This window comes from Neomonachus schauinslandi, chromosome 5 (assembly GCF_002201575.2).
Source record: "Neomonachus schauinslandi chromosome 5, ASM220157v2, whole genome shotgun sequence".
Lineage (NCBI taxonomy): Eukaryota > Metazoa > Chordata > Mammalia > Carnivora > Phocidae > Neomonachus > Neomonachus schauinslandi.
Window position 1 is genome coordinate 96,421,553 of NC_058407.1, and position 11,702 is coordinate 96,433,254.

Genomic DNA, 11,702 nt, shown 5'->3' on the forward strand with positions numbered 1-11,702 from the left:
TGACTGAGGGCCATTCTCACTGACCGGCTGCAAAGGCCACTGAGGGCACTGCTTCCTCTCTCTCCCTGCCCCGTGTGGGGTTGGGTGAGTGCAGGGAGCTGGGACACGCTGAGATCTGCCAGGAGAGCGTGTCCCCACCCACCTCAGGAGCAGGTCCTACCAGCCCAGCCAAGCCCAGAGCAGGCAGCGGAAGCCACAGGGAGCACAGGTATGGGGCTGGCACCAGGGGGTTGAACTTTGCAGGGGGCACAAGTCCCTCCTTTAGAACGGGGTTCATGGGTGGGGATGGAGATGAGAGTGCTCCATGGGACCTGGAGAACCTTACTGAATAGAGTAAAAAGCTAAAAGGGGAGCGAGCCAGGGGAGACAGCCACCACACTTGGCACATCCAGGAATGCCCCTCTGAAGCCCGAGGCCCTCACACTGGAGCATCTTGGGGAGATGTGTCTTCTCCTTCCCCCGCCCCCGAAGCCACCACGGTTATGCTGAACCCTGGGCTTCCCACAGCCACTGAGGAGGGCTCTCTGGGGGTGGTGTCTAGCCCTTTCCCACTCTCAGATAAAACTTAACTCCGGGACCCCCTCCCCCTTCCCCCCAGGCCAAACCCTCTGCTAGATGACAATGAACTAATTGATTAAACTCCACTAATGGGTTTACTGGCACAGATGTGTTCTTGCAGTTATCCTTCCCAGCTAACCAAGTTGTATCTTAATGGGGTCTTTGAGAAACACCGCTTAAACCCAGTGCGTCCATCTTCTATATGAGAGGATTAGACGAGACGGTCTCTAATGTCCCTATAACTCTGATAGGATGTGGCTCATGAGTGGCATGAAGGGGATGGAATTTCAGATATTGAGGACAGGTGGGGGAACTATCTGGGGGTCAGCAAGGCCTTAGGATAACTTTGGATCACACTACTAAGGGCAGCTGCCTACCTCTTACCTATATTTAGGGGAGCCCACGTGACAAGAAGGGAACTGCCACCAGGTTGTATCTCTGGCTCCTTTTAGGGTGAGGAAGTTGTAGCCCCAGGGGGAGATGGAGGCAAGGATTGAGGGGAAAATAGGAACTTGCCCATACCCGTAAGCCTCACCTCCTGGCCTCTCAAGAGACACTAGAGCCCAGCTCCATCTGTCTCTGCCTGATGATGTTGGCCCTCCCCCAGCCTGCTGCCCCCGGAGTATACCCCAGCAGCAGACACCTTGTGTGCAGGGGTGGGGGGACACCGGAAGGAAGCAGCAGAAAGGGGGAGGGCGAAGCCAGAGGCGTGCAAGAAGTGCAGCACAAGTTCAGAGCATGGTCAAAGATCAGAAGGCTCCGGCTTTCTCTGCGGGGGCAGGACCCATCCAGGCCCCAAAGCAAGGGCAAGATGTGCACGGACGACTCAGGGCACAGGGCTGTGGCAGCGGGCTGATCCGGTCCGAGCGACTTCTCTGGATGGTGACTTTATTTCCTGTTTTTCCAGCTCCTGAAAGGGTGGAGGGAGATGTGCAGGTGGTGAGGTGACATCCGCACGCAGGGGAAACCAATTCCTGAGCTGTAGGCCACCTTTGCTTTCTGCTTTTGCCCAGAAAAAAACGGGAGAGATGAGGTCAGAATACCCAGGGGGAGAAGACATGGCAGAGGATGATACTGGATGATGCAGGAAGAGACAGGCCGAGGTGGGGCCCAGTGGGGAGAGGCTGGAGCAGGAATTTTGGCTGGAGAAGCAGAGCAGGCCTGGAACAGGAAGAGGGACCGTGGAGATAGGGCACAACAGCCGCGGGGGGCCTGTGTGTCCCCCCACTCCCCCCGGGAAGGAAGAGGCCGTCCACTCGCTGTGGTGACATTGTACTATCTCTGCGCTATAGACCCCTCAGGCGAGCGGGGTTCATCTGTGTCCTCAGAGCAGCTCTAGGACAGAGCTGTTCACAAAGGCTTCACACTTGCTAAGCTTCTGCTGGAGGCTCCTGCCTAGTTTGGATCTGTCTGGGGTCTGAACATACACGTATTAAGACGTATAATTTAGGGGCGCCTGGGTGGCTCATTCGGTTAAGCGTCTGCCTTCGGCTCAGGTCATAATCCTGGGGTTCTGGGATCGAGCCCCAAGTGGGGCTCCCTGCTCAGCGGGGAGCCTGCTTCTCCCTCCCCCTCGCCCCGCCCCGCCCCGCCCGGCTCGTGCATGCGCATGCTCTCTCTCTCTCAAATAAATAAAATCTTTTTAAAAAGGGGTATAATTTAGAATTAAGCCTGTCTGTGGGCAAAGGGGCCATCCTCCCAATGCTGCCCGCACACAGCAGCTGAAGTGAACTTAGCTAACAGGGCGGTTAGAACGCACAGGGGTGGGACGTACTGGCTGGCTGTGACTTCCAGCTGTGGCCTCCGGAATCTAAAATGAGGTTTGGGGCTGTTCTAGAACAGATCTTCTGGGGCAAGGGGAATGAGATCTGAGAGTCCTTCTTTTCAAACTTCTGGAGGATGTGAATGACTAAAGAGAGGAGACAGAGCAAGGCATTTGGCGGGTGTGCAGGAGGGTGGGGGGGTGTGCATGGAGAGTGTGGTAGACAGGAGGAAGCTGGACAAAGAAGAGTTATTTCTCTCCCCTCCCTGCCCCCATCATTGTCCCAAATCACCTATTCCTTTCTCTTCAACCCTCTCTGCAAGGCTGGTCAGCCTCCAGAAGTGTGGATGGGCACAGGCAGGTTGTGTGGAGGAGCGAGAGGGATGACCGTGACCTAGCCTCCTGCCCATTTTTACTCAATTCTCACTTCCTGCCTGGCAGAAAATAGCTCTGCCCCTCTGGCTTATCTCAGCAGAGAGCAGTGCCCAGCCCAGCTCAGAGGGCAATGGGACAGGCCGGAGAGGCCCTGAGGCCGTCAGGAATCTAGGCCTCGGACTTGCAGGTAGGAAGCTGAAAGAGCCCCGGGGGAGGAGAAAGGCGGCTGTCCAGACTCTGGTGAGTGGTGTGGAGGGCGGGTGGTGTGCACTGGGCCGTCCCCAGGGTGCTTCCCTGGCCCCTCAGTGTCGTGGCGCTGGGATCTGTTCGTGCACCTCTGCGGGGGGATGTGCTCCTGAGGCTGCCTGATGCTCTGTCCGGGTAAGAAGATTGTCCCTAAGGCCAGGGCTGTGTCTGCTCTTCCTTCTGTGGCCTGGTTGTCCACGCCTCGGTGCATGCTCCCACTTGTGTGTTATCGGGTGTGTGTATATAGTGATTGTGTGCTCGCAGGGATCTTGCGTGCACGTCTCTTAGCGTACCTACACCTTTGTGTGTCTTTGCACATGGATATGTGTGTAGTGCTATGCTCATTACCACATCTGTGCGCGTGGAGCTTATTAAGATGATGTGGGCCTCCCGGTCCCTCCTCCTCTCTGGTGACACGAAGCCTCGGTGTTCGTTCTTTTCTGGGACAGCTGCTGTGTCTTTGCTTCCTCCACCTCCTCTACAACCTGACCTCTTTCTCAAGGCAGGATTGGGGTGAGATCCCGGGCTGCCCCTCCCCCCCCCCCCCAGCTAGAGCCCTCCTTCCATTTCCTGTTTACCTCCTTTTTGGCAGTTTTCCCCATCTTTGCCATCTGGCCTGGCACTGTGCCCATGCAGCTCCATGACAGGAGCCCCAGGGAAGCAGGCAGTTGGGGTGGGGACCAGGGCATGGGCCTGGCAGCTCTCAAGGCCCAGCTTGGGCCATTGTGTGTGTATCTGTCAGAAAGGGATGACTTTTTGACAAAAAGGACTTCTCCACTGTGGAATCCAGTAACAAAAGCATCACCATCTGCTTTACTAAAGGCTTCCTCACTTTACCTTTAAGTAGCAGCTCACCTAATACGTTTTGGTGTCTTTAACATTGTAACTTGGTTGACAGAAATACTTGGGATTCTTGGAAAATAATTATTCATTCACTCATTCATTGTCTCCCATGTGCCTCCTAGTTGTAAGAAGCTATTGATTCTCCAGGTAATGGTTGAGAATGACAAAGTGTGACTGTAATTATAGTGTAAACTGTTTCTGAGATTGTAATGCAAGCTGTTTCCAAACAGGCCTTTTAGGGGGCATGGTCTTTTACTAAGTGAGTTATACATGTGGACAAGATAGAGCAAGATAAGAAGCAGTTGGGGGACCGATACAAGAGATACTATAGCGAGATTATAGGATGTGTGAACATGGGGTGGGGGGGACAGATTTCCTTCCAGGCAGTCAGTGAATGTCACATGGGCCTGCTAAGAACGGAGACTGAAGTGTGAGTGAGCTTAGGAATAAAGCAATGGACGACGGGGCCCCACCCCATGACCTTACCATCCAGCCGGGGCTGATGGAAGCAAATAAACACACGTAAAACAACCTGAGAAGTTCAAAGCAGCAAACTACTTAAGTGCTTAAGTAGGTAAGAGGACATCGTAAGGAGGGGCATTCCTGTGTGTGTGTGTGTGAAAGCGAGATGAGTCTGTGTTACCAGTGTTGGAAGTTCGAGAAAGGGTGGGCTATTAAAAAGTGTATATTTTAACTGGGCAAATAAGGAAGTAACAGTTTATCTGTGGGCCCAGATTTCTTATGGGCAGCTGTAAGGGACCAGGTGCTCTGGGCAGCGTGCATCCTCATATCCCACCGTCCACTCTTGCTGCAAGCAGCCCTGGGGCAGCTGGGAGCTGGGTTTGAATCCTGAATTTGAATGCTGACAGAGTTCTAGAGCTTTCTGTTTCCTTTCCTGTAAAAATGAGGATAAACCCCTACCTCAAAGGGCTGTTGGAAGGATTAAAGACCACGTGTATAAAATACCCTGGGATGTAGGGGCGCCTGGGTGGCTCAGTCGTCAAGCGTCTGCCTTCGGCTCAGGTTATGATCCCGGGGTCCTGTCATGATCCTGGGGTCCTGCGATCGAGCCCCGCATCAAGCCCCACATCAGGCTCCCTGCTCAGCAGGAAGCCTGCTTCTCCCTCTCCCACTCCCTCTGCTTGTGTTCCTTCTCTCGCTTTGTCTCTCTCTGTCAAATAAATAAATAAAATCTTAAAAAAAAAAAACAACCCTGGGACGTGGTGAATGGTCAGTAAATGATCGCTAGTACTTTTCACTCAACGTTTATGGAGGTAGTGGCTGGGAAGACAAATATGACTCAGTCACAGTCCACAGCCCCTCCCCTCTAGGAGCTCACAGTCTAACGGGAGGGGCAGACTAAGCACAGCTAATTACAATACAGGTGGGACACCTATGGTGAACCATGCACAAAGTGGAAAGACATCTGCTTTGTGGGGAGGGAGGAAGGCAGGCGAGGCTTCACAGAGTCCTAAGAAATGATTGACTTGGCCAGTTGGAGAATGGGAGGCAGGGCATTCCAAGCAGAAGAGCCTGCACCACACGTGCAAGAGCAGAGTCCTGAACACATTAAGGTCTGTGCAGAATTATTATTAGTGTGGTGTGATTGGAGCAAAGAAGCATGGGAGGTGGGGCATGTGTCAGGGAAAGAGTCTGGTCTTACTTGCTTTTCAGCGTGTTTTAGCCCCATTTGGTATGATTTTCGTTGTTGAAATTGGTTATTTTTTTTTTTAAGAATTTATTTATTTATTTGAGAGGGAGAGAGAGAAAGAGCAGAACAAGGGGGAGCGGCAGAGGGAGAAGCAGGCGCTCCGCTGAGCAGGGAGCCCGATGCGGGGCTTGATCCCGACACTCCGGGATCATGACCTGAGCCGAAGGCAGACACCCAATGACTGAGCCACCCAGGTGCCCCGAAATTGGTATTTTTTTTTTAAAGATTTTATTTATTTATTTTGACAGAGAGAGAGACAGTGAGAGAGGGAACACAAGTGGGGGGGGGTGGGAAAGGGAGAAGCAGGCTTCCCGCGGAGCAGGGAGCCCGATGCAGGGATCGATCCCAAGACTCCGGGATCATGACCTGAGCCGAAGGCAGATGCTTAACCAACTGAGCCACCCAGGCGCCCCTGAAATTGGTATTTTGCAGAGGAAATGTTTATTTCCTTTAACTGTTCTACTGAACCTCTTACAAGTCTTAAACTGCCGGTAGTCATGGTTGAAGGGAGAACAAATGAACAAAGAAACCCACAAGAAAGCTTTACTTAGAGCCAGGTTTACAGCTTGGTTCCATGTAAGAATTTAAGCAGTTCCGGGGCACCTGGTGGGCTGTCGGTGAAGTGTGCAACTCTTGATCTCGGGGTTATGAGTTCAAGCTCCACGTTGGGTGTAGCGATTACTTAAAAATAAAATCGTAAGGGGCACCTGGGTGGCTCAGTTGGTTAAGCGTCTGGCTCGTGAGTTTGGCTCAGGTCATGATATGGTGGGCCCTGGGATTGAGCCCTGCGGTGAGCCCCACTTCAGGCTCCGCACTCAGTGGGAGTCTGCTGGGGATTCTCTCCCTCTGCCCCACTTCCCCCTTGTGCTGGCACATACATGCTCTCTCTCTCACATAAATAAATCTTAAAAAAAAAAAAAACTTTTTTTTTTTAAAGATTTTATTTATTTATTTGACAGAGAGAGAGACAGCGAGAGAGGGAACACAAGCAGGGGGGAGAGGGAGAAGCAGGCTTCCCGCTGAGCAGGGAGCCCGATGCAGGGCTCGATCCCAGGACCCTGAGATCATGACCTGAGCCGAAGGCAGACGCTTAACTGACTGAGCCACCCAGGCGCGCTTTAAAAAAAAATTCCTTTCGGGCGCCTGGGTGGCTCAGTTGGTTAAGCGACTGCCTTCAGCTCAGGTCATGATCCTGGAGTCCCTGGATCGAGTCCCGCATCGGGCTCCCTGCTCGGCGGGGAGCCTGCTTCTCCCTCTGACCCTCCCCCCTCTCATGTGCTCTCTCTCTCATTCTCTCTGTCTCAAATAAATAAATAAAATCTTTAAAAAAAAAAAAAATTCCTTTCAAGAGGAATAAAATCCAGGATCTTGGGATAATTGCTCAGGGTCTCTGGACAACTTTGCTCCCTCAGATGGCATGTGGACCCCATGTTCATAGCGTTGTTCACAATAGCCAAAAGGTGGAAAAACCCAAGTAACCATGGACAGATGAATAGATAAACAAAAAATGTATATAAATACATCATTCAGCTATAAAAAAGATTGCAATTCTGATACATACTAGAACATGGATGGACCTTGACAACTTTATGTTAAGTGAAAGAAGCCAAACACAAAAGGACAGGTATTATTATATGATTCCACTCAAATGAGGGATAGGCAAATTCAACTCGCACAACTCAACACCAAAAAAATACCAATAATCTAATTTTAAAAATGGGCGGAGGACCTGAAGAGACATTTCTCCAAAGAAGACATACAGATAGCCAGCAGACAAAGATGCTCAACATCACTCATCATCAGGGAAATGCAAATCAAAACCAGGATGAGAGGGGCGCCCGGTGGCTCAGTGGACTAAGCATCCGACTCTTGATTTCGGCTCAGGTTATGATCTCAGGTTTGTGGGATAGAGCCTGTGTTGGGACCCACACTGGGCATGGAGCCTGCTTAAGATTCTCTCTCTCCCTCTCCCTTTGCCCCCTCCCCCCTCTAAAAAAAAAAAAAGACAAGAAATAACAAGTACTGGTGAGAATATGGAGAAAAGGGAACCCTTGTGGACCATTGGTGGGAATGCAAACTGGTGCAGCCACTGTGGAAAACAGTCTGGAGGTTCCTCAAGTAATTAAAAATAGAATTACCCTATGATCCAGTAATTGCACTACTGGGTGTTTACCCAATGAAAATGAAAACACTAATTCAAATAGAATAGGCAAATTTCTGGAGACAGAAAGTAGAATACAGGTTACCAGGAGCTGGAGGGAATGTGGGGAGAGAATGGGCAGTTAGTGTTTAACGGGTATAGAGTTGTTTGGGAGGGTGAAAAAGTTCTGGAAATAGCAGTGATGGTCACACAACATCGTGAGTGTACTTAATGTCACTGAATTGTATACTTAAAGATGGTTAGGGTGTCTGGGTAGCTTAGTCGTTAGGCGTCTGCCTTCTGCTCAGGTCATGATCCCAGGGTCCTGAGATCGAGCCCCGCATCCGGCTCTTTGCTCAGCGGGAAGCCTGCTTCTCCCTCTCCGCTCCCCCTGCTTGTGTTCCCTCTCTCGCTGTGTCTCTGTCAAATAAATAAATAAAATCTTAAAAAAAAAAAAAGGTTAAAATGGTAAATTTTATGTTGTGTATATTTTACCCACCCCCCAAAGATGGAATTTGGGGGTTAAGATGGAAGAGTAGCTTCTGTGGCATTAGGGCGTTAAGGAGGGTGGGATTCTGAGACCATGTCCTGTCCTCTGGCTCCCCTATCTCCTGGCCATATCCTTTGTCCACGAGCTTTTGCCTGAGCACTGTGGCTGCCGGGGGCTGCTCTCTCCAGTGGCCTTGGCAGTGCCCTTGGTACGTCCTTGCCTCGCTGCCACACTCTCTGGACTTAGGGTTCCCTCTGAGCCCTCACTAAAAAACCACCTTCTCCCTCCATCGCAGAACCCCAGCTGGGAAGCTCCCTAGGCAGATCCTCCCGGGGAGCACCTGGAAAAGTTCAACCGACAGCACCTTCCCCTGCCTGGCAGGACTGTGCTGGTGTGTGATCAGCCCATGAGAGCCCATTATGTTAGTATCCCCATTTTACAGATGAAGAAACTGAGAGAGTGGTCAAACAATCAAGCTGAACCTGGGTTGTTCTGACCACAAACACAGCCCACACAGGAGCGACCACGGATGTGATAAGTGAGGCTCAGATATTGTACTGTACTGGGGAATTTGAACTTTATTCTTTAGATAATGGGGAGCCAGCAGAACTGGGGAGTTCCAGGGGAGGCGCTCCATCAGATTTCTCACCATCTGACATAATACCTATTTATTTGCACTTTATTATCTGTCTCCCTTCAGTGGAATGTAAAGCAGATGGGGGCAAGTTCTTTGTTTTGTTCAGGGCTGTGAACATTCCTGGAACCTTCTAAAGCTCAGTAAACATCTGTAGAAGAAAGGAAGAGATATTATTAGCAGAACCTGTGCACTTGACACATATCTCATTTAATCTAACAACCTCGTGAAGTAGGAGACCCGCCCCCCAAACCACCACCAACAACCACCACCTTTTTCCCCAGGTAAGGAAAATGAGGTTCAGAGAGATTAAGTCACCTTTCTGAGGACAAAGCTAGGCAAGCTGGCAGAACGAGGATTTGAACCCAGGTAGTCTGACTCCAGAGCCTGGGCCTCTAACACGGGGCGATATAGCCTTACTGCAGAAAGCCTCTCTGGCCGGCTGGAAAGTGGGGAAAAGATCTGAGGCTGAGAAAAGACTCAAGAGGCCAGCCAGGTTAGCTAGATAAACATTTGTGACTTCTACCCCCTCCTCGCATAATCTTGACTTCGGCTTGCCTTCCTATTCCAGGTCTCCACCGCTGATGAAGCGGTGCCCCAAAGCATCCAACCCCTGACAGCCATAGCCCACATTCCCATGCCCTGCCGGCGCGGCGACGACGGTCTCTGCGCAGCCTCCGGGCTCCACCGCGGAGATGAACACGATGCCCGCACCCTAGCGTGCCCGACGATGCCCCCCGCCTAGCTCCTCCTCACACGGTGGTACGATGCTGAGCGACTCTGCCAACGACTCCAGCTTGGCTCCCCCGTGCCCTGACTACCGGAGCACCCACCGCCTGCACATGGTGGCCTACAGCCTGGTGCTGGCCGCCGGGCTCCCCCTCAACGCGCTGGCCCTCTGGGTGTTCCTGCGCGCGCTGCGCGTGCACTCCGTGGTGAGCGTGTACATGTGCAACCTGGCGGCCAGCGACCTGCTCTTCACCCTCTCGCTGCCCGTGCGCATCTCCTACTACGCCCGGCACTACTGGTCCTTCCCCGACCTCCTGTGCCAGACGGCGGGCGCCATCTTCCAGACGAACATGTACGGCAGCTGCATCTTCCTGACCCTCATCAACGTGGACCGCTACGCGGCCATCGTGCACCCGCTGCGGCTGCGCCACCTGCGGCGGCCCCGCGTGGCGCGGCTGCTGTGCCTGGGCGTGTGGGCGCTCATCGTGGTGTTCGCCGTGCCCACCGTCCTGGTGCACCGGCCCTCGTCCTGCAGCTACAACGGCAGCCAGGTGCACCTGTGCTTCGAGAGCTTCGGCGACAACCTGTGGAAGGGCAAGCTGCTGCCGCTCGTGCTGCTGGCCGAGGCGCTGGGCTTCCTGCTGCCCCTGGCGGCCATGCTCTACTCGTCGGGTCGCGTCTTCTGGACCCTGGCGCGGCCCGACGCCACGCGGAGCCAGCGGCGGCGGAAGACCGTGCGCCTCCTGCTGGCCAACCTCGTCATCTTCCTGCTGTGCTTCGTGCCCTACAACGCCACGCTGGCGGCCTACGGGCTGCTGCGGGGCAACCTGGTGGCGGCCAGCGGCCAGGCCTGCGGCCGGGTGCGCCAGGTGCTCATGGTGATGGTGCTGTTGGCCGGCGCCAACTGCGTGCTGGACCCGCTGGTGTACTACTTCAGCGCCGAGGGTTTCCGCAACACCCTGCGCGGCCTGGGCACTCCGCTCCGCGCCAGGACCCTGGCCACCAACGGGGCTCAGGGGGCGCTTGCCGAACGGCCCATCGAGAGCACCCTCGTCACCAGTCCGGCTACCGCCAGTCAGGAGCTGCTTGGGCCTTCCAACTTCGGGACGCCCTTGACCCAGCGCCCCGAGGACTCGGCCCTCTGAACGCACATTGTGCGGTCGCGTGCCTGTGTGTTCACCCCCACCTCCCAGCCCCGCCCCGCGCCGCTCACACGCGCGCTCACAGGGTGTGTACGTGAGGGAAGTGAATTGGGCACTTGGACTTCTGGGTGGCAACTGCTGCCCATAAATGCATGAGAGAACAAAGTGCGGGCAGCCAGGGGCACAGGGAAGGAAGAGTGCTGGTGGAAATGCCTTCTTTACTTTGGTGGTCATGGGGAGCATGGGGCAGATCCCTTCCCCAGTCCCGAGGGAGTGATGCAGTAAGCTTCCCCAGTGCAGAGGCAGACAACTGGATGACGTGCCCTTGGTGTGGGCATGAAACACTATGGAGAGCTGGTAGATGGAGCAGAAAATGAGTGTCCTGGATTTAGACCAACCACGGCAGTCTTAGTGCCTCCGGTGCCACCCACTCTCATTTCCACCTGGCCTTGCCCTGCCCAGCATGGAGGCAGGATACAAGAGTTTACTGGATACAGACAGAATCGGTTTCATTCTTGGTTAGTGACTTGTAACAATTTAGACCTGACACGCAGCATGGGGTGGTTGGGGGCAGGATAGAACTGTGAGTTAGAGGGCTGTTTTCTCCCCAGAGTCTGGTCCCTGTAGCCCTTTCTAGGTGTCCTTTCTCCTTCCACCCCACCCCACTTCCGAGACCTCCTCCATTCTAGGTCCTAAATTCTCTCTGCCTCTGGCGCTTCATCTAGAATTAAGGAGAACATTCTTTGTACTAAAGTAGCAGCTCTCAAACTTTGTTCTCAGACCCTTTTACAAACTCTTAAAAATCGAGGATTCCAAAGAGTTTTTGCTTATATTCTTTTGATACTTAACCATATTAGAAATAAAAACTCGTAAGTTGTAACAAGAGAAACACACAAGCACACCTTCCATTAGCTGTGAGAGCAATAATGTCATCACACTTCAGGAAGCCTCTGGAAAACTCCACCGTATACCTGTGAGTGAGGAGATTGCAAAGGACAAACAACATAGTGGGAGTAGTAGTATTCCGAAAATAACTTTGACCTTGTGGACATCCTCCAAGAGTCAGTATTAG

The 11,702-nt window shown here is 53.0% G+C and overlaps 1 protein-coding gene across 1 annotated transcript; it reads left to right on the forward strand.

Annotated features, from left to right (window-relative positions):
* The first annotated feature begins 188 nt into the window (after positions 1-188).
* Positions 189-11,218, forward strand: LPAR5 (lysophosphatidic acid receptor 5). The gene is made up of 2 exons (XM_021690616.1): positions 189-208; positions 9,331-11,218. The coding sequence occupies exon 2, from the start codon at positions 9,527-9,529 to the stop codon at positions 10,631-10,633; it is 1,107 nt and encodes a 368-aa protein (XP_021546291.1). The 5' UTR covers positions 189-208; positions 9,331-9,526; the 3' UTR covers positions 10,634-11,218.
* Positions 11,219-11,702: the final 484 nt, after the last annotated feature.